Consider the following 23,631-nt stretch of genomic DNA (forward strand, 5'->3'; position numbering starts at 1 on the left):
CACACACACACACATATATATATATATATATATATATATATATATATGCACATGTGTGTGTGCATATATATGCATGTATATATATATATATAGATGCATATATATGTGTGTGTGTGTGTATATATGCATATACATATGTATATACACACACATGCATACACATATGTATTTTCCTACTAATTAAATAATCTTTTAGTATATAAATTACGTCAAGGAACAGAAAACAAAATAATCAAATTCTTCACCTCATTAGCTTGTTTTTTTTTTTTTAAATAATGACACTAACAAAAAAAAAAACAAAAAAAAAAACAACAACACACACATTGCAAGTTATTTTCAACTTGTCTTTTGCCGTTACAGAAAATTAAAATAAAATAAGAATATCTCATTCTTTACAACTTGTCTCATTTGAGGAAGAAGAAATTAAAATGTTAATTTACTACGTTACTAAATTGAATAATAATAATAATAATAATAATAATAATAATAAAAATAACAAAAAACATCAACAAGAAATAACAGTGATAATAATAATAATAATAATAATAATAATAATAATGTTAATCTAGATGGAGATATTTTAAAATCGGATGAGTACTTTCTTAATGTTTTAAAGGATATTGTTTGGGATTTTCAAGAAGATGTTATTAGCTGAATCTATTTTGGCAAGTTTTGTAAGTTGTTGCTATACAAACGTGTCTAGTTTTGAAAGTAAACAGAGCAAATAAAAAATTGAATATTAAATATAAATGTTTTTAGATAGCTTAGCTGTAGGAACTGGTACTGCAGTAAAAATAACTATGGCACAGAAGAAGGGTTAAAAAAGGTTCTTGAAAAATATTATGGGATAACAGACAGGTATTAAAGAAGTTGAGGAGTGGTGATAGACAGGTAAGTAGACAGGAAAGATATTTAGTAATATTATAGATATCCCTGTTAACTGATTTCAATGACAAATGTTCTCTCAATAAATAAACAGCTAGCCACACTGGTTAACCCTTTAGCATTTAAATTGGCCCTATCCAGCCCAAATACTCTTCTTGTTTTATGTTCGAATCAACCAGATCCAGCCTCTTGCACCTACCCTACAATTTCATTTTAAAAGTAAACAATCACATTGTTGGATTCTTAAAGCTAAGAGAGGCTGAATGAATAAATATTACATTTGATAGATTAATCTGAATGAATGCTAAAGCGTTTACCATTTAGCATTAAAACTGCCAGATCTGGCCTCTTACACCTATCCTACAGTATCATTCTAAAAATAAACAATCAAATCATTGAAATCTTGAAGCTAAGAGATAATGCATGATTAAAAGAAATCTGAATGCTAAAGGGTTAATATTAACAATATATATATATATATATATATAGAGAGATGTATACATTACTATGGCAACACACTAAGATATCCAACAAAAATTATTTTCCCTTTAAATTGTTGAAGAAGTTTATTAAGGCCTCATTTAATGAGACAAATATAAAAGAAATTATTAAGAGCATTTACATATTTAGAAGAAATAGCAGGAATAAAAATTAATTACATATGTATGCAACTATGTATATGTGTGTGTGTGTGTGTGTGTGTGTTTGTGTGTGTGATCTACTTGAGAAATAATCGCAATTATTGATTCATTATTATTATTCATATTTCAAATTTCATTCTTTATCCAACAACTTGTCTCTGAAACGAGGAAGAAATTAGAATATATAATTACTCAGTGCTGACTACTGATAGTTGGAACTGTCGCTTGTGTAATAATCAATACGATATGAAGAATAAAGAAAACTAGAGTGGGGTGGGTGGAGGTACTGATTGTCAGTATCAAATGAAGATTGGTAAGAAACTCTCGAGAGACCTGAACAGCAGAAGGTTTTCAGAAAAGAACCACCCCACCCAAACAGGTGTTTTAGCCCTTAACCTCTTATATTTTCAAGGGACTGGACTTGGCTGCATCCAGGCTATGACTCCCAGGTGCCCTTCTGCTGACATTTTTTTTTTTTACCCACTTGGAGATTTCATCTAGTTGGAGTTCTTCTCTGTTGGCTCCCCATTAAAACTTATAAGTTTGGGGTTGAAGCTTAGAAACTAAAAAAATTAAAGAGAAATCTAAAGATAAGTTTGTTTTCTTTTTGTAACAGAAATTATCACAGTGAACAGTAATTGTGGGGGGGGGGGGGATGAAAAGTTGTGTGCAGTTTATAGAAGAAAAACAATGGTAACTGCCAACAAAATACATCAAAATCAACAAAAAGAATCTCATCTCAACACACCAAAGAGTGGAAGCTATGTAAATTGATGCAGATTGTAGCAATTCTAAACAAGATGCAACACTGAAGCATTTCAGAGAGAGAGAGAGAGAGAGAGGGAGAGAGAGAGAGAGGGAGAGAGAGAGAGAGGGAGGGAGGGAGGGAGAGAGAGAGGGGGAGGGAGAGAGAGAGAGAGAGAGAGAAAAGGAAACATGAGGTACATTGTGTGACATCTTGGGCAAGTGTCTTCTACTATAGCCTCAGGCCAATCAAAGCCTTGTGAGCAGATTTGATAGATGGAAACTGGAAGAAGCCCATCATATATTTCTTTTTTTTTTCCTTTTCATTTGTTCCAGTGGCCATGCTGGAACACCACCTTTAGTTGAAGAAACTGACCCCAGGACTTATTCTTTGTAAGCCTAGAACTCATTCTATCGGTTTCTTTTGCCGAACTGCTAAGTTTCAGGGATGTAAACAGACAGACACACAAACATATACACACACACACATAAATATATATATATATATATGTATACGACGGGCTTCTTTCAGTTTTCACCTACCAAATCCACTCACAAGGCTTTGGTCAGCCCAAGGTGCTACACAGCTACACAGGATGACTGAACCCAGAACCATGTGGTTGGGAAGCAAGCTTCTTACCACACGGTTACACCTGTGCCTATAATTTATATATATTGTATTATATTATTCAAAACGGTCTTGTTCAGGTTCTGTGTAGCTTCAAGTTTCGAACCCGCTAATGGAGCCTATCTCCTCAGGCTGATAAGAATCCAATTCAAATTCCCACCAGGCTGAGGAGATAGGCTCCCTTAGGGGCTTCGAAATTTAAAGCTGCACGGAGTCTGAATCAAACTATTTTGAATAATGCATGTAACTCCCAATAAATGTGTTGAGTGCACTTTCTTTCATTTGTCCACCCATTCACACACACACACACACACACATGCGTGTGTGTCTATAGTAGAATAGTTAAATATTCTGAGAATATCTACATTATGTAATAAAAAGCAAATAAGCAACAGAAAGAAAGCACTGACAGGGCCTTTGAAGTGATTACCGGACCTGCTAGAAACAGCAGCCAAATTTCCCTCGAATTACATCTGACATCTTGAAAAATAAGGAATGTACTAGATAATGTAGTCCTCTACATGCAATAGGTTCCAATGAGGTGCAAGACTGACCTGGGGCTATACAACAACAACAACAAAATAAATATACAAAACAATTATTGTGAGAGAGAGAGAAAGGACAAGAGATGGATAAATATGACCAAGATTAATAAAAAAAAAAAGGTTCTGCAAAAAGCCGAAAACGAGATTGCACAAGACACAACAACAACCACAAAAAATCTGACATTCTTGTGATCTGAAAAAACAATGAGCTTCATTCATTCTCATGCAGTGTCAGTCACATCATAACATTAAAAAAAAGAAGAAAAAAAAGACACAAATGTCACACAATAAACACCATGCTTCACTCATGTAGCAGGGAAATGATGATGATGATGGTGATGGTGGTGGTGGTGACAGTAGGGGTGGTGCTATGTCAGTAACAAGAAATAAAACAATTGTCTGTGTTTGTGTGTGTATATGCATGTATACATATACATACGTGTATGTGTGTATGTATGTGTATACATACATGCATATATACACACATGGAAGATGGATGTTAAATGATGACATATACACACACGTCTATATATATATATATACACATTCACACACACATACGTGCGCGCATGTATATATATATATATATGTAGACACACGTCCGTGTGTGTGTATACATATATATGTATATATTTATGTAGGTACTGCAACAACAACGAATTCATCACATGACCAACAATTTAAAGAGAATGAAACTTCACACCCTCTGCCAACACCCATGCAATTTAAAGGGGAGTGCTAAAGCAGCTGCAAGGTGACATTATTATTATTATTATTATTATTATTTTTATTCCTGTTCTAATATGTAAATCAGGTAATACCAAATAACAACGGAAAAATACGAAAACAATGAAGTTGTTAGTGAGAGCTCATCCTTGTCCATTTACTTCATTTAATGCAGGTCGGGAAAGGGTCTTAAAAATGACATAGAAGTCAAATTTTTGTGGTAATAAGATTTTTGGTACATTCCATCTTCTCTATCAATCTTTAATATATTATATATGTGTGTGTGTGTGTGTGTGTGTGTATAAAATATGAGGGGTTTAGTTCACTGGTGATCTAAATGAATAGGTACGCTGAGTAAGTGCTATAATTGGTCATCCGTTAGGTTCCAAGTTCACAGCTGAGGCAGGAGCTAGGGATCCATAGTAGGGTTCCGTGTTAGCAGGTATATATTATATTAGAGGAAAAAGGACAACAAAAAAGAAATTCAAATAGAATTAACATCTAGGGTAATCCCTTATGTATGACAAGTAGATCCAAATATCACTTTGAAGAATTTCAAGAAATTCAGAGTAATTGACAACATGAGCAAGAATGGAGAAACTGGATATTTGTGGAAAGAACTGGAAAAAATCTTTTGTAATCAGGTTTTGCCTTTTTCTTCACCTAAATCTGTTACAGATCACAACTAAGTTGGATCAGAGTTATAGACCTTGTTTAAAGACACTATTACGATATTGTTACATCAAGTTTGATTGTCAGAATCACACACCAAAAGTCTTAATTCACAATACAATCAACCCAACACTAACTAGTTAAACATCCAGAGATAAAAAGGTAGCTAAACCAGATTCAAACAGCATCCCTTTTGCCTAGGTACCCCAAGTATTTGCACCGTCACCCAATGTTTGTTTAGTTAATTAGTTTAGTTAATTAGTTACCTAACAGTCCACAATCAGCTGATGCGGTGGTGGTGTATCTCCTCTCAAGCAACACACCTGTTCCTATCCCTCTATCGTACATTAACTTTTTGACACCTGGCACAAAGTCATCCCCACTCCATATTACATACCCACCACCCTGCTGAGAGGTCTTGTCTTTCAAGTAACCTGGTGACCTCATTAGTGCTGGTGCCATGAAAAATACACCTAGAATATTCTGTAAAGTGGTTGACAAAGGGAAGGGGACCCAAATGGGGAAATCATACCAAAGTTTTTAGTGTTTTAGTATTTCCATTAAATGCAAACATAGTAAAAGAACTCCAGTAGATACCTGGTTTTGATGTAGATCAGAAAGGGTAGGGATCAGACACACAGACAGAGAGACACACTACTAATTATATCAGCAAGTGCCATATTTAATGGCATAAAACAACAATGAGCATAGTCCATGTACACCAATTTCAGCAGTGCATAGACAGGTAGACAAGGGGGGTGGGGAGAAAAAATAATTTTGTTAAGTGAAGCTTGTGGGAGGCCCAGTTTGGAATAGAAGGCCCATGGTGCTTATTTGAGATATTGGTAAGTGATTCTCATATTACAGAAATATTCTTTTATAATAAAACCTGTTTATATAAATATATCTATGCATATGCTTGTGTGTGTGGTGTTTATCTTCATGTATAGGTATATATTTATATATCTATATGCATATATGTAAATGAGTGTATGTATGTGTGTGTGTGTGTGTGTATATATATATCATCATTGTTTAATGTCCACCTTCCATGGGTTGGATGGCTTGACAAGAGCCAGCCAGGTAGAAGACTACACCAGACAGACATATATATACACACACACACATATATATGCATATATACATACATACGCTTTCTTATAACATAATAGTTGTGCATGTGGGTATATGCAATTTAGAATGAACAAGTATGTTCAAAATTTAAGCAGAAAACATTTTTTCAATGCGATCCTCACAAGATTATATATATATATAAGAGAGAGAGAGAGAGAGAAAGAGAGAGGTCTGTGCAAGAAAAGTGTTATGACAGAAAACAAGATGTATACACACAAAAATTAAAATAATTATAAGAAACACCATACAAAAAAACAAAACAAAAAAAAAAGCCCATAAAAAACCTCAGCAACTCAAGCGAAAATACAAAGCTCTCTGCTACATAAATAAAATGAACGTAAAATATGAAGCCACACACGTCAAGGAAGAAAAAAGAAGAAAAAAAAAGCAAAAACAAACAAAACATATCAGTGTGGAATCGGAGCAGAAAGAGGAATGTGGAGGAACATGCTTTGCTACCAGAACCTAAGCAATATGGAGATCCTTATACTTTATAATGTCGGGAATTTTAGGGAAAATGATAATAATAATAATAATAATCCTTTCTCCTATAGGCACAAGGCCTGAAATATGGAGCAGGGGATAGTCAGGACAGTTGATTACATTGTCCCCAGTGTTTCACTGGTACATAATTTATCAATCATGAAAGGACGAAAAGCAAAGTCGACCTTGGCGGAATTTGAACTCAGAACGTAAAGACGGGCAATACGCCACAAAGCATTTTGTCTGGCATGCTAATGATTCTGCCAGCTCACCGCCACAATAATAATAATAATAATCCTTTCTACTATAGGCACAAGGTCTGAAATTTGGGGCGGAGGGGAGCTAGTTGATTTCATTGACCCCAGTGTTTCACTGGTACTTATTTAATTGACCCTGAAAGGATCAAAGGCAAAGTTGACTATAGCGGAATCTGAACTCAGAACGTAGGGGCAGACGCTAAGTGATGGGGGATGCAAACACACCAACATCAGCTGTCAAGCGATGTTGGGGGAGAAAACACAGACACACACACATATATATAGGACAGGCTTCTTTCAGTTTCCGTCTACCAAATCAACTCACAAGGCTTTGGTCGGCTTGAGGCTATATTAGAAGACACTTGCCTAAGGCGCCATGCAATGGGTCTGAACCCGGAACCATGTGGTTGGTAAACAAGCTACTTACCACACAGCCACTCCTGCACATATATCTAATATTACTAGAAGTGTTACAGTTTTATGAGGGAGGTATAGCAATTTCTATCAACCTTAAACTTCAATAGACCGGTTTATATTTTATTGGTCTTTATAATGCTAACTAACAATAACATATTTTGTCTGAAGCGCTACAAATTCCAGCAAAACCTAGCATTCATTCATTTTCATCATTTACTTCTAAATGGTTCAAGAGTATTCTGTGCAAGAAAAGTAAATTGCCAAATCTTAGAGTAAGAAATCTATGAAGCCCGCCAATCAATAGATTTCTCTTTTTTCTTCTTCTTTTAAGCAATGTGTTCAAGGATGATTCATGGGGTAGATGGGTGCTGATGAAGAGGCAAAATCCCTCTGAAATATAGTTATTACCCATCTGTTTGTATCTGACATCTCGGATATGAAACATAGAAGCAAAAACCAGTGCCAGCCATAATTTCTACAGAATATCCGTAGAGTTAACCTGAACAACTAATATATTATATTTATTGCATAAAAAATGGTGATAGGAAACTGTGTGATGCTGGCATGACTGCTCAGATATTAATAAATATATAAATTCTGTGTGTATTGAGTTCTTTTTTCTTGTGTCTGTCATCAGAAATGCACACATTCACCTCCACCACCACAACCACACGTACAACCATGTATGATGTATGTATGAATATATATAGCTATTTTGATTACTAATAAGCAGCTCTACTGGTTACCGTTTATAAAGAAAAAGGATCTCTGCAATTAACAGAAAGAAATGATTTTCTTAAAAATTTTAATTTTAATGGGAGGTGGGGGGTTATCTAAGTTTAGTTAAGCCATAACTTAAAATTAAAAACCAAAAAAAAAAAAAAATTAAAAAACATACACGATTATAATATTAAATAAATAATTATACATACATTGCTGGAAAAAATAAAGATTTTTCTTAATGGGGGAAAAAAAACAAAACCTTTTATAAATTTTTTGTTGAAAATTACCTTGCAAACCTTTCTTTATCTTCACGAGCCTTTTTAATTTCAGGAAATACCTTTTCATAGAATTCTCGCATCTTACAATCTCTGGATCTGAGAAATAATTATAAATTGGAGATAGATCGTTAGACAAAAAAAAAACAACAGTGACAATATGTATAGAGTATATATTAGTTTGACAATTATCCTCATCTTGATTGACATATAAGCTCGCTAATTAAATTTCTCTATATATCTAAGAAGAGTTTAGATGGTTGCTACACGAGGATTTCATGAATGGCAGCAGTATACACCCAAATGAGTTTAATATTTACCTATTCCTTAAGAGTTATAATCTTGCATAAGTTCACTCTTATGCAAACACAAGAAACAAATATTTAATAAACAATAGCTTCTTTAAAAGAAAAGACTCTTAAAAAAATAATGTAAGCAAAATTTGATATGTAAAAAAAAAAAATTATTCGTATATTCACTTTCGTTTCGCATTATTTTCCAGACGTTCTATTTTCTTGAGCCAGGCTTGCATTAGTTGGTCATAACGGTCAGTTAGATATCGTTCCTATAGAAAAAAAAAAAAAAGGGAAAGCAAGTAGTCAACAGAACATAACATAATGGTTAGTTGGATAGGATTCTGATAAAAAACAAAAAGCAAAGCATGCATGTTGGTCAATAGAATAATGCGAAAAAGATAGGACAGGATAAACTATTCAACGTCATTAAATTAGGTTTGGAAACAAATTTGAAAATGTGGTTGGTTGTTATATAAGGGTGGGAAAAAGCAAGAAAGAGAGAAAAATTAATTATAAATCTTCTTCGATATTTCATGATGCTTTCTTTGTGGAAGTAGAGTTGGGGTTTAAACTGGCCCTCTCTTTTGTTATGACAACGACAGGAGTCCCAGTTGATCCGACCAATGAAACGGCCTGCTTGTGCGTGCTGGTGGCACATAAAATGCACCCAGCTGTAGAAACACCGCCAGATTAGATTGGGGCCTGGTGCAGCCTCCTGGCTTCCCAGATTCTAGTTGAACCGTCCAACACATGCCAGCATGGAAAACAGACGTTAAATGATGAAGTGGCTGGGCACTCCACAGACATGCGTGCCCTTATTGTAGTCCTCAGGGAGATTCTGCATGATACAGACGATGACCAGGCTGGCCCTTTAAAACTCAGGTACTACTCATTTTTGCCAGCTGAGTGGACTGGAGTAAGGTGAAATAAAGTGCCTTGCTCAAGGACAATGTACTGCCAGGAATTGAACTCACAATCCCTAGCCACCAAGCCACGTGCCTTCACAGTGGTAGGGGTATTGGTACAATTACAATTTCTTTCCATTGTTAGCTTCTATTTCCAGAGTTTTGCTGTAGCTTATTGCTACACAAAAATATTTTTAATTATAACAAATCAATGAACCATCAGAAGGAATTTAAAACTTAGTTCATTAAATGAATTCATATTTTTAAATTGTTTTTGTGAGATGTTTGAAAAGAATGGTACGAATTACTAGATTTAATAAAACAGTTCTAGAATAAATGAAAGAAACTTACTCGCTGCTTGCGTTCTTTGAAACGCAGCTTAAAGTGTACGATTAACCGTTTCTTGAACATTTGGTATCTGGCAAAAAATTTAATAGAAATATTATTTATGTGATCAACCTTAATGTCATTTCAGTCAAGAAGTACACAATCTATCACGGAGCGCACATATCGCATACATACATACATACAAATGTACACATGCATGCACACACACATACATACACACAAAGTAGATAAGCACACACACTCACAAAGTACAAGAGCACACTCACAAAGTACAAGAGCACACTCACAAATTACATGACCACACTCACAAATTACATGACCACACTCACAAAGTACAAGAGCACACTCACAAATTACATGACCACACTCACAAAATACAAGACCACACTCACAAATTACATGACCACACTCACAAAGTACATGACCACACTCACAAAGTACAAGAGCACACTCACAAAGTACAAGAGCACACATAACATACCCAACCACACACACAAAACTTTGGGGGGAGGGTAATTTTGCATAAAGATTCAACTGTCGTTAGACAGGTGAAGTGTCTTCAAACCATATTGTAAATAGAAACTAGAAATAATAAATTGAGAGAGAGTGAGAGACAGAGAGAGATACAGAGAAAGAGATAGAGAGAAAGAGAGAGTGGGAGAGACCCTACCCTGCCTCAAAAAAGTCCAACTTACTTTAATTTGTTCCCATGATACATGCTTGTATCAGAAGGTTGGTTGTACAAAGGCTGGAATGATAAAGGAAGATTCTGAACAACATTTGGTAAGAAAATAATGTTAGCATGAAAAAAATATAAAAAAAAAAAAAGCCCTGATAAAATTACTTAGCTAAAGTAATTAATATGTCTTAACATCCTTTGTAGATACTGATGAGGATGGGCTAAAATAATTAGCATTTACTTCTTTAATCATAAAGAATGAGAGATGCATCCCTTGACATGAGAGAGAGAGAGAGAGAGAGAGAGAGAGAGAAAAGGAAGGTGGGAACAGAGTATTGTTTACCCTTCATCTTTTACTTGTTTCAGTCATTTGACTGGAGCCATGCTGGGGCACTGCCTGGAAGGGTTGGACAAAGACTTATTGCGTAAAGCCTGGTACTTATTCTATTGGTCTCTCTTACCGATCCACTAAGACACGGGGAAGTAAACACACCAACACCGGTTGTCAAACGGTGATGGGGGACAAACACAGACACGAAGACACACACTTGTATATATGATGGGCTTCCTCAAAGTTTCCGTCTACCAAATCTACTCACAAGGCTTTCATCAACATAAAGCAATAGAAGACACTTGCCCAAGGTGCCATGCAGTGGGACTGAACCTGGAATAATGTGGTTGGGAAGCAAGCTTCTTACCACGCAGCCACGCCTGCGCTTATGAGTAGAGTAGGGAAATTTTACTTAAAACATTAAATGGGATGAGACAACATCCTAAGTACTCCCTACTTCTAAGTTAGCTGCGATACAGAGTGAAATAAAATTAATATTTACCATATCAATTTTTGGTCCAAGCTTAGTTAGAGCACTGTGAGCATCATCTGCTTTATGCTGAAGACGAGAAGAAAAACAAGATTAAATTTAGATAAAAAAAAAAAAAAAAGGAATGGACAATGTGTTCCAACTAAACTATTAATGTGTGTGTGTATATATAGTTCAAATTTACAGAAAATAAAAGGCGAAGACAGGTGAGGGTGTATTAGCTTGGCGTTTCAAACCCACGATCTTCAGCAGAAAGGATCGAGAGGAAAAGAATGGAGAGAAAATATTGGGGGGGGGGGGGGGGGGGGGGGAATTTAATTGAAATATTATTTTTGTGATGAACCTTAATGTCATTTCAGTCAAGACTGGCGCATGTGCTGGTGGCACGTAAAAAGCACCATTCGAGTGTGGTCAATGCCAGTATCGCCTGACTGGTCCTCTTGCCAGTGGCAAATAAAAAGCACCCACTACACTCTCGGAGTGGTTGGTGTTAGGAAGGGCATCCAGCTGTAGAAACCTTGCCAGATCAGATTGGAGCCTCGCTTGCCAGTCCTCAGGCAAACCATCCAACCCATGCCAGCATGGAAAGCGGACATTAAACAATTATGATGACGATCATCATCATCATCATCATCATCGTTTAACGTCCGCTTTCCATGCTAGCATGGGTTGGACGATTTGACTGAGGACTGGTGAAACCGGATGGCAACACCAGGCTCCAGTCTGATTTGGCAGAGTTTCTACAGCTGGATGCCCTTCCTAACGCCAACCACTCAGAGAGTGTAGTGGGTGCTTTTACGTGTCACCCGCACGAAAACGGCCACGCTCGAAATGGTGTCTTTTATGTGCCACCCGCACAAGCCAGTCCAGGGGCACTGGCAACGATCTCGCTCGAAAATCCTACAGGAGCCAGTCAGGCGGTACTGGCAACGGCCACGCTCAAAATGGTGCATCTCATGTGCCACCCGCACAAGAACCAGTCCAGGGGCACTGGCAACGATCTTACTTGGCTTGCCGGGTCTTCTCACGCACATGCCGGGTCTTCTCACGCACATGCCGGGTCTTCTCACGCATGATGTTGATATATAACATACGTGTGTGTGTGTGTTTTCACACATAAATTTTCGAGAAAAGAAATTAAGACAGAGAAGCCAAATAATTTTTTCCATACCCGGTTGTCAGAATATATAAGCTGTGCTATACTCTGATGTTTGGTTTCAGCAGTGCTATGTTCTGGAGAGGCTGGTTTCTCTTCAGGTGGCTTTGCTGCAATTTGTTCTATTTGATGCTAGAATTAAAAAAAAAAAAAAAAAAAAAAAAAAGAGAGAAAAAATTAGCAACTAAAATAATGGAATACATTGAAATTAACATCGTTAAGAGAGAAGGATAAATAAAGAATACCAAAAAAACAATTTATAAGAAACAAAAAAGATACAAAAATTGTGTTTGTTTATGCAACCAACCTGACTCTTCTTCAATTTAAGAATATCCTGTTCCACTTTTAAAATCTCCCTGTCCACTCTGCTGATAGCTTGCAGAAGAAAATCTTTCGAAGCACGGTTAGCACTTTCATCGTTTGGTAACGTAGGAGATATGGCTTCAACTTGAGGATTATAAGCAGGCTCCTGTTATGAAATAGAGATTGTATAGCATTTATAAGGATGGTCGTATTAGGAGGGGATGCTGAAAAGTTCCTGGCTTTGGACGAAAGAAAATACAGGATGAGGATCAGTTGATTATGATTTTATTCAACATATTCCCCTCTCACATTCACAATTATTGCAGGGGTCCTTCAGTTTTTCTAAGCCCTGTAAAAGACCTTGGAAGGTCAGGCCTCCAACCAGGCCTTTTGTGATATCCTTAAAGCCAGGAATTTTTCAGCACCCTCTCATATACAATATATTTTAGGATTATAAAATAGCAATTATAAGATTATATGCAGGTTCTTAATGTAAAATAGAGAAAGGATTATAGCATAACAGAGAGACTATACATGGTCTGCTAAAAAAAAAGGGAACTACAACATATATCAATTTGACATTTAATTAATTTTTCTTCTGAAGCCACAGATGGAAGCATTCCTGGAACTCCTTTTTTGGGATGTGGAGGTACGTGGCTTAGTGGTTAGGGTGTTGGATACATGATCGTATGATTGTGGGTTCGATTCCTGGACCGGGTGACATGTGGCTCCAGTCCACTCAGCTGGCAAAAATAAGACTGGTATCCTGTCCAGGTGGGGAATTTATATGCCATGAAACCGGGAAACCGGCCCTCATGAGTCAGCACAACTTGAAAAGGTAACCTTAACTTTTTTTTCACCTTTCTTCGGGATAGCAAGCAGCTGCCTTGTCTCATTCTCTTGGATTTCCATGCTATCTTGAAATCTCATTATTTTTCCAAGTGAGATTTGATTTTTTTTAAAAGAGCAGATTCTGTTATCAAAAGAATTTTTCATGTTAAAATAATCAAGAGACAGAAACAAACCTTTTTAACCTCTCCTTCACCAGTTGTATCAATTTTAAGAGGCTGGGTCAAGTCAGGACGAAAGTCTCCTAGCCGAGGTCTCTTATTAGATATGTGAGTAGGTTCAATGTTTGAAAAATGGATCATTTGAGCATTTTCTTGGTTAGACTCGTAGATTTCGGAATTTCTTGAAAGACAGAAAGACAATAAATAAATAAACAAATGAAGAGAGAGAAAAAAAAAAAAAAAGGATGACCAACAGAATTCCAGTATGTAAATCAATATAAAAACAATTTTTTAAAAATCAGAAACAAAAAAAAAAAAATGTCAGCGACATTAGGAAAAAAAATTTATCAATGAAATCAATCGATGAATTAGATCAACAAAAGCCATTAACATTTGACTGGTGTTCGTATTTTTAACTCTGTAGACCTCCCACTCCCACCCTGCCGCCACCTGGTTGTACAACAAATCGTTTATCACCAGCGCCACCGCAACAGACCGATATTAAAATGACCTTTATGCTGATAACAAGAGAATTTTATCTACATTACATAATCTCACTCTTTTCTATCTTTCATTCAGCCATAAAATTCACGGCAAACTTAACTTCTTTTTGGTTCCCTCTCCTGAATTCTTTGTTTAAATATATTTCTCAGAAATAAATTACTTCCTTCTTGCTATTCTAAATTGCAACTAGCTCAGAGAATTGGCAAAAGAAAATAAATAAATAAAGATGGTTTCTACTTGGAGCTAACACAATAAAACTTGTTGCCAAATTAATTCTGTATTAAATGCAGGCGTAGCTGTATGGGTACCTCAAGCAAGAGTCGTCCACTATAGCCCCAGGCCGCCCAAAGCTTTGCGAGTGGATGTGGTAAATGGAAACCGGAAGAAGCCCATTACCCATATTTCCCTTGCCCAAGGTGCCATGCAGTGGGACTGAACCCAGAACCATGTGGCTGGGAAGCAAGCTTCTTACCACACAGCCACAGGCATAGGAAGACACAACAGAAATCTATCAATGTTTCTTTTTTTTTTTCCTGTTTTCTTGTTGTTGTTACTTCTGCCCTAGTTTCTCAACAAATATCTGTGAAGGAAATATCACAGATGGTGATTCTTTGTTTGTTTAAGTATAAGCATGTCAGATTCAGAGCAAGTTGTCGACCAACTTACATCATTGCTATTCATTCAATACTCATCTGTAAAGATTACATTATGCAACACAATTACACCTACGTATGTACATACGTATGTAGGTATAACTGTGTGCGTGTGTGTGTGTGTGTGTGTGTGTGTGTGTGTGTGTGTGTGCATGTATGTATAGGCATGCTGTGTGTAGTCCCAATACAAACCATTATTGGATCATTTAATCCTTTTGATACCAACCTGGCTGAAACTGCCTCTGGCTCTGGAGTACAAATGTCTTGTTTTCAAAAGTTTTGACTTAAAATCTTCCATCAAACCTTAGTCACAATTTATGTTCCTAACACTAGCTTAATGATAACGAAGTTATTTTACTAAATTCTTTGTTATATTTCAAATTAATTGAAAGAAACACAGAGCATCTCAACAGAAATATGGTAACAAAAGGGTAAAAAAACAGATAACAACATCGTAAGATTTACATCACCACCAATGAAATTGTAATGACATGCAAATGGTAAAAAAAAAAACAAAAAAAAAAAACTCAATCTTAATGAAGACTTGCCCCTTCACAACTTTGCAAGTGAGCGAGAGATGGACAGACAGAGGGAGAATGTCTACAAAGAGGTGTATTATTCAACGTTTTGATGACACTTGAACAATGACGTGTGCAATGTAGACAGGTTAAGCAAACAGAAAAATGGCCTCATACCAGTGTGAAGTATGACATGCATTTGGTATGCTGAACCAAGTGTTTAAATAAAACAACTACCCTACCTCCTTGTCATGTCTGTCTGTGTTTAGGGCCGGCCAGAACGACCCCCCCTCCACACACACACACATCTACTACCCAATTTGTACTAACCACCGTTGCATACAAGCGAGTTATTGTTATCAAGAAACCTTAACATGACATTTGTTTTTTTTAATTCTATATTTTTGTTTTAACGAGGCACTGGGATAAATTTTACACGGGAGTTGGGAAGGCGGCGCAGAAACCAATTAAACTTCCTCCAGTATGTTGCTAGGAAGTTAGAGAAAAAGTAAATTCTGAACAAAAGGAAGAAATTAATAGTGAAAGGCATTTAGTCCAGTGTTCCACTTTTTGTTTCCTGCTGATTCATCAAATCCTCCATGCCATAATATTGACATTACTTATCCATCAATAAAAGAAAAACAATAGGTCCATATATGGAGTTGGGAAAAAAATCAACAAAGTAGAATTAATAGAGATGAGGCACTTGAAAATCTGCTGTGGTATTGATCCACCACAGATTGATCTGCACAAATCATGCAAGTGTTTGCTTACATACAATGCAGGGTAGCAGTTAAAATAGGGCTACAATGATTATCGGATTATAAAATCTCTGTAATAATATCTGCATTTAACTACCATAATGATATGTATGTATGTATGTATTGGCTTCATGGTTAAGAAGTTTGCTTTCCAAACCATATGATTTTGGGTTCTGTCCCACTGCCCAGTACCTTGGGCAAGTGTCTTCTACTGTAGCCCCAGCTTGAATAAGGCCTGGTGAATGCATGATAGACAAAAACTGAAAGAAGCCCATTAAGTGTGTGTGTATTTGTTAGACTCTCTTTGTACTTGTCTTGCCAATAAGCATCCCTGTCAAACAACTGGTGGCCCCTGTTTCTGATCTTGCCAGAAAATATGGGAAAATATTATGTTACTTAGAAACAGGTGAAGGTTGGCAACAAGAAGGGAGCCTGGACCTAGAAATTTGGTTTCAACAATTGTATCTGACCTATGCAAGCATGGAAAATCATCATCATCATCCTTTAACGTCTGTTTTCCATGCTGGAATGGGTTGGTTGGTTGGTTGGTTTAACCAAAGCTGGTAAGCAGGAGAGCTGCTCCAGGTTCCAGATTTGGTTTGGTTTAAAGGGATGGATATCCTCCCTAATGCCAACCACTTTACAGTGGAACAGCCTGCTTGTGTAATTAACGTACAAGTGGCTGAGCACTCCACAGACATGCATACCCTGAATGTAAGTTCTCGGGGAGATTCAGCTTGACACAGAGTGTGACAAGGCTGGCCCCCTCTGAATTACAGGTATGACTCATTTTTGCCAGCTGAGTGAACTGGAGCAACGTGGGATAAAGTGTTTTGCTCGTGGACATAACGCACTACCTGGAATCTAATTCACAACCTTATGATCATGAACTGTCAAAGGAACGACTACTACTACTACTACTACTGCTACCTATTTAATTAACAACAGGAACTGTCATGTGTATCGCAAATACTATGTGCCGACCACTCGGTACAATACACATCATACTGGTATTGATTGAGAAGTAGTGCAAATAGAGTCAAGTGTCTTTACCAAGGAAAGAACAATGTCAACAGCAGGACCACAGGAGCTACTTTGCAACAGGTTCAAACGTCAGTGAGGATTTTGTTTGCTGATTAAAACACAGCTGAGAAGAGAACTCACACAGATTATGATGAACACATTACCCGAGAAAAATCAGGTGTTTATATTTGATCATTGAACAAGATTCAGATTGCTCTGTCAAATATAACATTTATTCATGTTTTGAATTCATCAGGCATTATCTCACAGCATCAAATTTTGACCCCAGGACTTATTCTTTGTAGGCCTAGTACTTATTCTATTGGTGTCTTTTGCCGAACGGCTAAGTTACAGGGATGTGAACACACCTACATGGGTTGTCAAGCGACATGCAAACATACATATAAATATATACATATACACGACATGTTTCTTTCAGTTTCTGTCTACCAAATCCACTGACAAGGCTTTGGCAGACCTGAGGCTGTAGTAGAAGACACATGGCCAAGGTGCCACGCAGTGGGACTGAACCCGGAACCATGTGGTTGGCAAGCAAGCTATTTACCACACAGCCATGCCTGCACCTATATATATATATATATATATATATATATATATATAGACATTAACTTTAAACTCTTCATGTTCAGGCATCCACAACCAGTTGCAATCTTTCTCAGCAAACCCAGGATTCCCCTCCACCATTTTATAACCGAGCTTCCCCCCTGGACAACTGATTTAGATGTCGAAATCAATAGAGCCATACCTTTCCTTTTCCTGATGGTAGTCAGGTATTAATGTTATCCGTCTTTTAACCTGCAGATAGTCAGGGTCGCGTAACTCACGATAATCCTGGTGGTGACTTCCCTGGAAAAGAAATGGTGAAAATTACTTATGGATATAGAAGATTTTTTTCTTAAAAACTTAATTTTAAAAGTATGAATTTTGCTAAACATGTAAATGATAGCAATTCCACTAACACAGAGTACACAGCTTGTTGTTTTACCAGTGGAACAAATAATATTCCGTTTCATCAAAATCTAGCAATATATTCATTCGTGAATAGTTATACCCAACATTGTTTGCTTGTTGGATATAGGTAAATGCATAGGGGGTCACAACTGCAATAATTAATTTTCTAAATTTAACGAAAGAGTTTTTAACTAATCCAGTATCTTGGCTTGATATTTTTCTTCTTATTGATTCCTGAAAGGATGAAAGTCTAAGTTTGATGTCAGAGAGATTTGAACCTGGAGGAACATTTAATCAGAACAAATACAGAAAGAGATCTCTGCCAATGCTCTGAACTTACCACTTACCAGGTCACCTCCCTAACATACATAAATGGACCTTGCATCTTAAATAGAGTACAACCTGCTTTGTAGATAAAACACCTTCTTATAAATAAGTGTGTGTGCATATGCTTGTGTGAGCTTATGTGTGTGTGTATGTGTATACGAAGTGCTTTGATGCATGTGTGTACACAAACATACCACTTACAAGACTTTCCCCTCCCACACACAGAGACAAAGATCAAAGGTTTACATTATAACACCAGAAATACATGCAACTAAGTATATTCACATTTATCGTATATGAAACAGTCTACACAATCAATATAGAGTTCAATTTACTGCTTATCAGAAGAAGGCTATGACAACAACAACAACAACAACAACAACAACAACAACAACTACTACAACAAATATCTTGCTCAAGTGTCGGTGTGTGGGTGTTTGTGTGTGCATGGTGTGGGTGTGTGTGTGTGGTGAGTGGTGTTTAACTGGATGGAAAGCTTTTAATAATGATTATAGAGGTCAACTGGAGACAACACAAGTGTGGAGCCGGTTAGATTGTGTGTCAGCAGAAAATAATCATAATACACACACACACATATATACATACACATCTATAGATGCATACATACATATACACACACACACAAACACACATACAAATATACATATATGCACACACACAAACACATACATATATATAGATGCCCAAACCTACGTATATATATATATATATATATATATATATATATATATATATATATATATATATATATATATATATATATATATATAGACACACAAACACATACGTATATATAGAAGCACAAACATACATATATATATATATATACATAAACACACATGTATACACACAAATATATATATATATACACAAAAACATACGTATATACACATACAAACATGCACACACACACACACACACACAAACAAACAAATATACATACATACACATATATATATAAGGTGAGTGTATGAGGGTGGAGAGAAGGCTAGTTTTGCAGATAACTATTATTAGATCACTGGGACTGACCATCTGAAAACACAAATGGGATGTAACAGTCCTCGTCTCGTTGCGAAATGTACTAACGACTACTTAGAACCGTTGGCTAGTAAATCCCGAGAAGCGAAGAAAGTGGTCCAGACATCTAATTTGTGTGATTAGATAATCGTCTTGCGGTCAAGATCCGAGGCATTGTATATGGGGAGAAAGGAGGAGGGGAAGAGGAATAGGAGAAGGTGGAGAGGGAAAAACTTTTTATGCAAGTCAAGTTGAATATAGGACATCAATTTATCTGATAACGTTTTGTTTGTTTTTGTTCTTGCTGTGTCTTCCCAACCCCTCTCCGTTTGGGGAAATATATATAGATTGCCTTTGTTTTATTAGGATAGTAAAAGATTTAAATGTATGTATAGCTGCATGATTAAGAAGTTTGCTTCCTAACCACATGGTTACGGGTTCAGTCCCACTGCATGGTATGCACCTTAGGTTAGCGTTTTCTGCTAGGAGCAGCACTTCTTAAACTTTTTTCATTCGTGACCCCATTTTTCATCATGAGTTTTATCACGACCCCAGGTATTAAATATAAACTGAAATTCTACTGGCATCCATAACATAAACAATCACATCCTTGAAATCTCAAAGCTATGAGACAATGCATGATTAATTGATTGTGAATGAACATGTATTGCATTTGAGTAATCCGAATGCGAAAGGGTTAAGTGAAGTTGACAGTCTGTGAGTTTTTTGATGGCTAATATGTGACTTCTCTGCAGAAATTGTCTTAGTTTCAACACATTATTTCAGATCAAATCACTTACCAAACAAGTACTTCTCTGAAATTTTCCTTACATTGTTTAGATGTGTGACTCTTTATTGCTGAGAGAATAATAAATAGTGTCAGCCTCTTAGAATAAGCTTCCATTTCAATGTACCAACTTCAGCAACTCCTGAGTTCACACACACACACACAGGGGGTTGTAAATGAGGTGGGGGAAGGAGGGTGCTGATGATCTCCCCTTCCCATCCTCCTTAGATAAATACCTGAACCTTTATTGCTCAGTAATAGCTCCATATATTGGCCTCTACTACTGCAGCTCAAATGCCATTTATCAACACACAGCTTTCTCATTACACACCACAGGGAACCTGTCAAATGCCTTCTTTTTTTTTAGGTCAACTAATGAAAAAGTTTGTTGTTTTCCACCAAATATTTCTTCACTTAAGAAAGACTATTTTCGCCAGATGTATGCAAGAGAGAGAGAGGAGGAGGGTGAAGGATATGGGGGGGGGGGCAGAATAAAAGAGGAAGAGAAGGAAGTCGACAAGGGTGGGCACTATAAGATAAGATTATGGCTGGGTGTCTGTGTGAATAAAAGAAAAGGGGTGATTGAAGAATAGGGTCCCATGCAAATAATTTGCTCTTCTTTTTGAGAAAGAAAAAAAGGGTAGCATTATTTTTGTCCATATGAAAATATATATTTAGTAGAATGGTAAATCTCAAACTAGATGCAGCCATAAATAATATGTAAATATTGGGTTAAAATCCTCTTTGGATAAGCGCAATATTAATCACTGTAGTAAGGGAATGAGAGCATATGGTACTCTTCCTGCTAATACAGGGGCTAGTTATTACCAGGTATGTAAGGGGTGGGGGAGAAACTTGGTGAGGTGATGGACATCTGCTGAGGATGATAATATTCTCACACAGCTAGTCCTCAAATGGCCTCTTCACTGGCATATTAATACTGATACTGTTAGTATGCCTGGCGAAATGCTTCGGGGTCATTTCACCCACCTTTATGTTCTGACTTCAAATTCAGCCAAGGTTGACTTTGCCTTTCATCCTTTCAGGGTTGATAAATTAAGTACCAGTGAAACACTGGGGTCGATGTAATTGACTTACCAACCAACCAACCTGAAATTGCTGGGTTTGTGCCAAAATTTGAAACCACCATTATTATTGTTATTATTATTATTATTGTGGTGGTGGAGCGCTGGCAGAATCGTTGTCCATCTTTACGTTCTGGGTTGAAGTTCCACCAAGGTCAATTTTGCCTTTCCTTCTTTCGGCGTCGATGAAATAAGTACCAGTGAACCACTGGGGATCAATGTAATCGACTAGTTCCCCCACCACCACCCACCACAAAATTTCAGGCCTTGTGCCTTTAGTAGAAAGGATTATCATTGTTGTTGTTGCTCTTGCTGTTGTTAAAGTGCTTTTAAAGATTTTATCTGCATTACAATATCTTTTTTTAAATAATGGGAAGAGTATTTCCGCAAGTATTTCATAAACCGCAAGGTACTCCCACCCCCACCCCACCAACCAGCTAAAAACAACTCACAAAAATGCAACTGAACAACAAAATGAAGTCCAATCAAACACAGACACACGCACACACACACACACACAAAGCTCTTTACTTAATCAGGATGGTTAGAGAGAAATAGCCATCCAACAGTAATATATATTTATAGAAGTGTACACCACTGATTACAATAAGCAGCTGTACTGGATACACATATTTTTAGTAACTATGGATTCAAAAGTAAAGCTATTTAGTAATCATTGTTTCTAAAATAAAGGGAAACAGTTCTATTTGAAATAGTAGCAGTAGTAGCAGCAGCAGCAGTACTTGTGGTTGAGCTGGTGACACTCTTGTGTGGAAGTCAGTTTAATTCAGTAGGTTCTCATGGTCACCAGTAGAGAATTATAAACACACACACAATCTATTTTATATGTCGTATGCTTTAGTTGTCTCAGTCATTCGACTACGGCCATGCTGGGGCACTGCTTTGAACAATTTCAGTCGAATGACTCAAGATCAGTATCTATTTTTTTATTTATTTATTTAAAAGCCTGGTTGGTACTTATTCTATCAGCCTTTGCCTTTCCCTTGCATAACATTGGTGGCATGGAGACGGGAGGCTGGTATGCAGTGGCGACTGCTGGTCTTCCATAAAACAACCTGGCCTGGCCTGGACTTGTGCCCCGGAGGGGAACTTTCAAGGTGCAATCCCATGGTCATTCATGACCAAAGGGGGTCTTTATATACACACATATATATACACACACACACATATGCAAGTGTATTAATTACAAAGTGATATATAAGTGATTCAAGGGCCCAGGGATTTGTGTGACAGTGAGAAGGATTTAGAAACAGAAACACACTGTTGTGTCATGTGATAATAGAAAATTCTAAAATTAGCCAACTTGGATACAAAAGAAAAAGTACATGAAACACGAGGCACAAATACAATGTATGTATACGTGTGTGTGTGTGTGTGTGTGTGTGTGTGTGTATTTCTATATATATATATATATATATATATATATATATATATATATATGGTGGTTGTCTACTTCTTATGCAGAGTTTAACTACCTCCTGTACCTACACCTCAGAACCATATGGCATCTGAAGTAGCTTTTTAAACCAGACAATGTTTTGAAAAGACACCCACATAGATTGCATGTCTGATTTGGGATTAGGGTTAGGGTTATATATATATATATATACATACATATATATATATATAGGAGCATACATATACCTATGTACAGAGTTCAAATTTATATACACACAACATATTCACAAGCACATACACACAAACATATAAACACCCACCCACTCCCAGCATACACACACACACACACACCTACCTTCATGCTCACTTAGATGTGGGCATTTACACATTCAAAAAAGAAAATCAACACAGATGTTTCAGAGGTGGGTGACACAATCCAATAGGACTGTGTGTAACAGGTGGATTTGCTTTTTGGTGAAAAGCAAAACGCTCTCCAAGCTAAGCTACAATAATTGTCTGAAGCTGGACCAATGCCAAACTGATATAAAACTACCTCCATGGTGTTTGCATAAACTCCATTATGCAATGTAAACGGAGAACATGTTTTGACTTGTATTCCAATTGCAAACTACTCCATTTATTGATGAGAATAAATAATAATTCATTTTTGTAGTTGGTTTGCAAAACTTTTGATGTGAGGGAGGATCATCATGCCAATAATAAATAAACACACACACACACCAGTTCTATTTCACCTTCTTTTACTGGTTTCAGTCATTTGACTGCAGCCATGCTGGAGCACCACTTCGAAGGGTTTTAATTGTGCAAATTGACCCCAGAACTAAACAGATTTGAAGGACTTGACCCATCATGGCTGCAGTCCAATGACTGAAACA

The 23,631-nt window shown here is 36.8% G+C and overlaps 1 protein-coding gene across 50 annotated transcripts in view; it reads right to left on the minus strand.

Moving 5' to 3' along the window:
• Positions 1 to 23,631, minus strand: part of LOC106875842 (uncharacterized) — a 116,204-nt gene that overhangs the window by 40,455 nt on the left and 52,118 nt on the right. For 26 of the 50 annotated variants that reach the window (XM_089342716.1, XM_089342714.1, XM_089342703.1 and 23 more), the window contains exons 3-11: positions 17,874 to 17,974; positions 13,664 to 13,829; positions 12,643 to 12,804; positions 12,351 to 12,467; positions 11,192 to 11,248; positions 10,375 to 10,448; positions 9,683 to 9,749; positions 8,610 to 8,695; positions 8,143 to 8,229 (exon numbers count right to left, since the gene is read on the minus strand). In XM_089342716.1, coding sequence (XP_089198842.1) covers positions 8,143 to 8,229; positions 8,610 to 8,695; positions 9,683 to 9,749; positions 10,375 to 10,448; positions 11,192 to 11,248; positions 12,351 to 12,467; positions 12,643 to 12,804; positions 13,664 to 13,829; positions 17,874 to 17,974 — 917 coding nt within the window. The remainder of the gene's footprint in view (positions 1 to 8,142; positions 8,230 to 8,609; positions 8,696 to 9,682; positions 9,750 to 10,374; positions 10,449 to 11,191; positions 11,249 to 12,350; positions 12,468 to 12,642; positions 12,805 to 13,663; positions 13,830 to 17,873; positions 17,975 to 23,631) is intronic. The other 24 variants (XM_089342718.1, XM_089342717.1, XM_089342711.1 and 21 more) reach the window with 1 other exon arrangement.

Source organism: Octopus bimaculoides, chromosome 26, assembly GCF_046866305.1.
Source record: "Octopus bimaculoides isolate indiv1 chromosome 26, ASM4686630v1, whole genome shotgun sequence".
Classification (NCBI taxonomy): domain Eukaryota; kingdom Metazoa; phylum Mollusca; class Cephalopoda; order Octopoda; family Octopodidae; genus Octopus; species Octopus bimaculoides.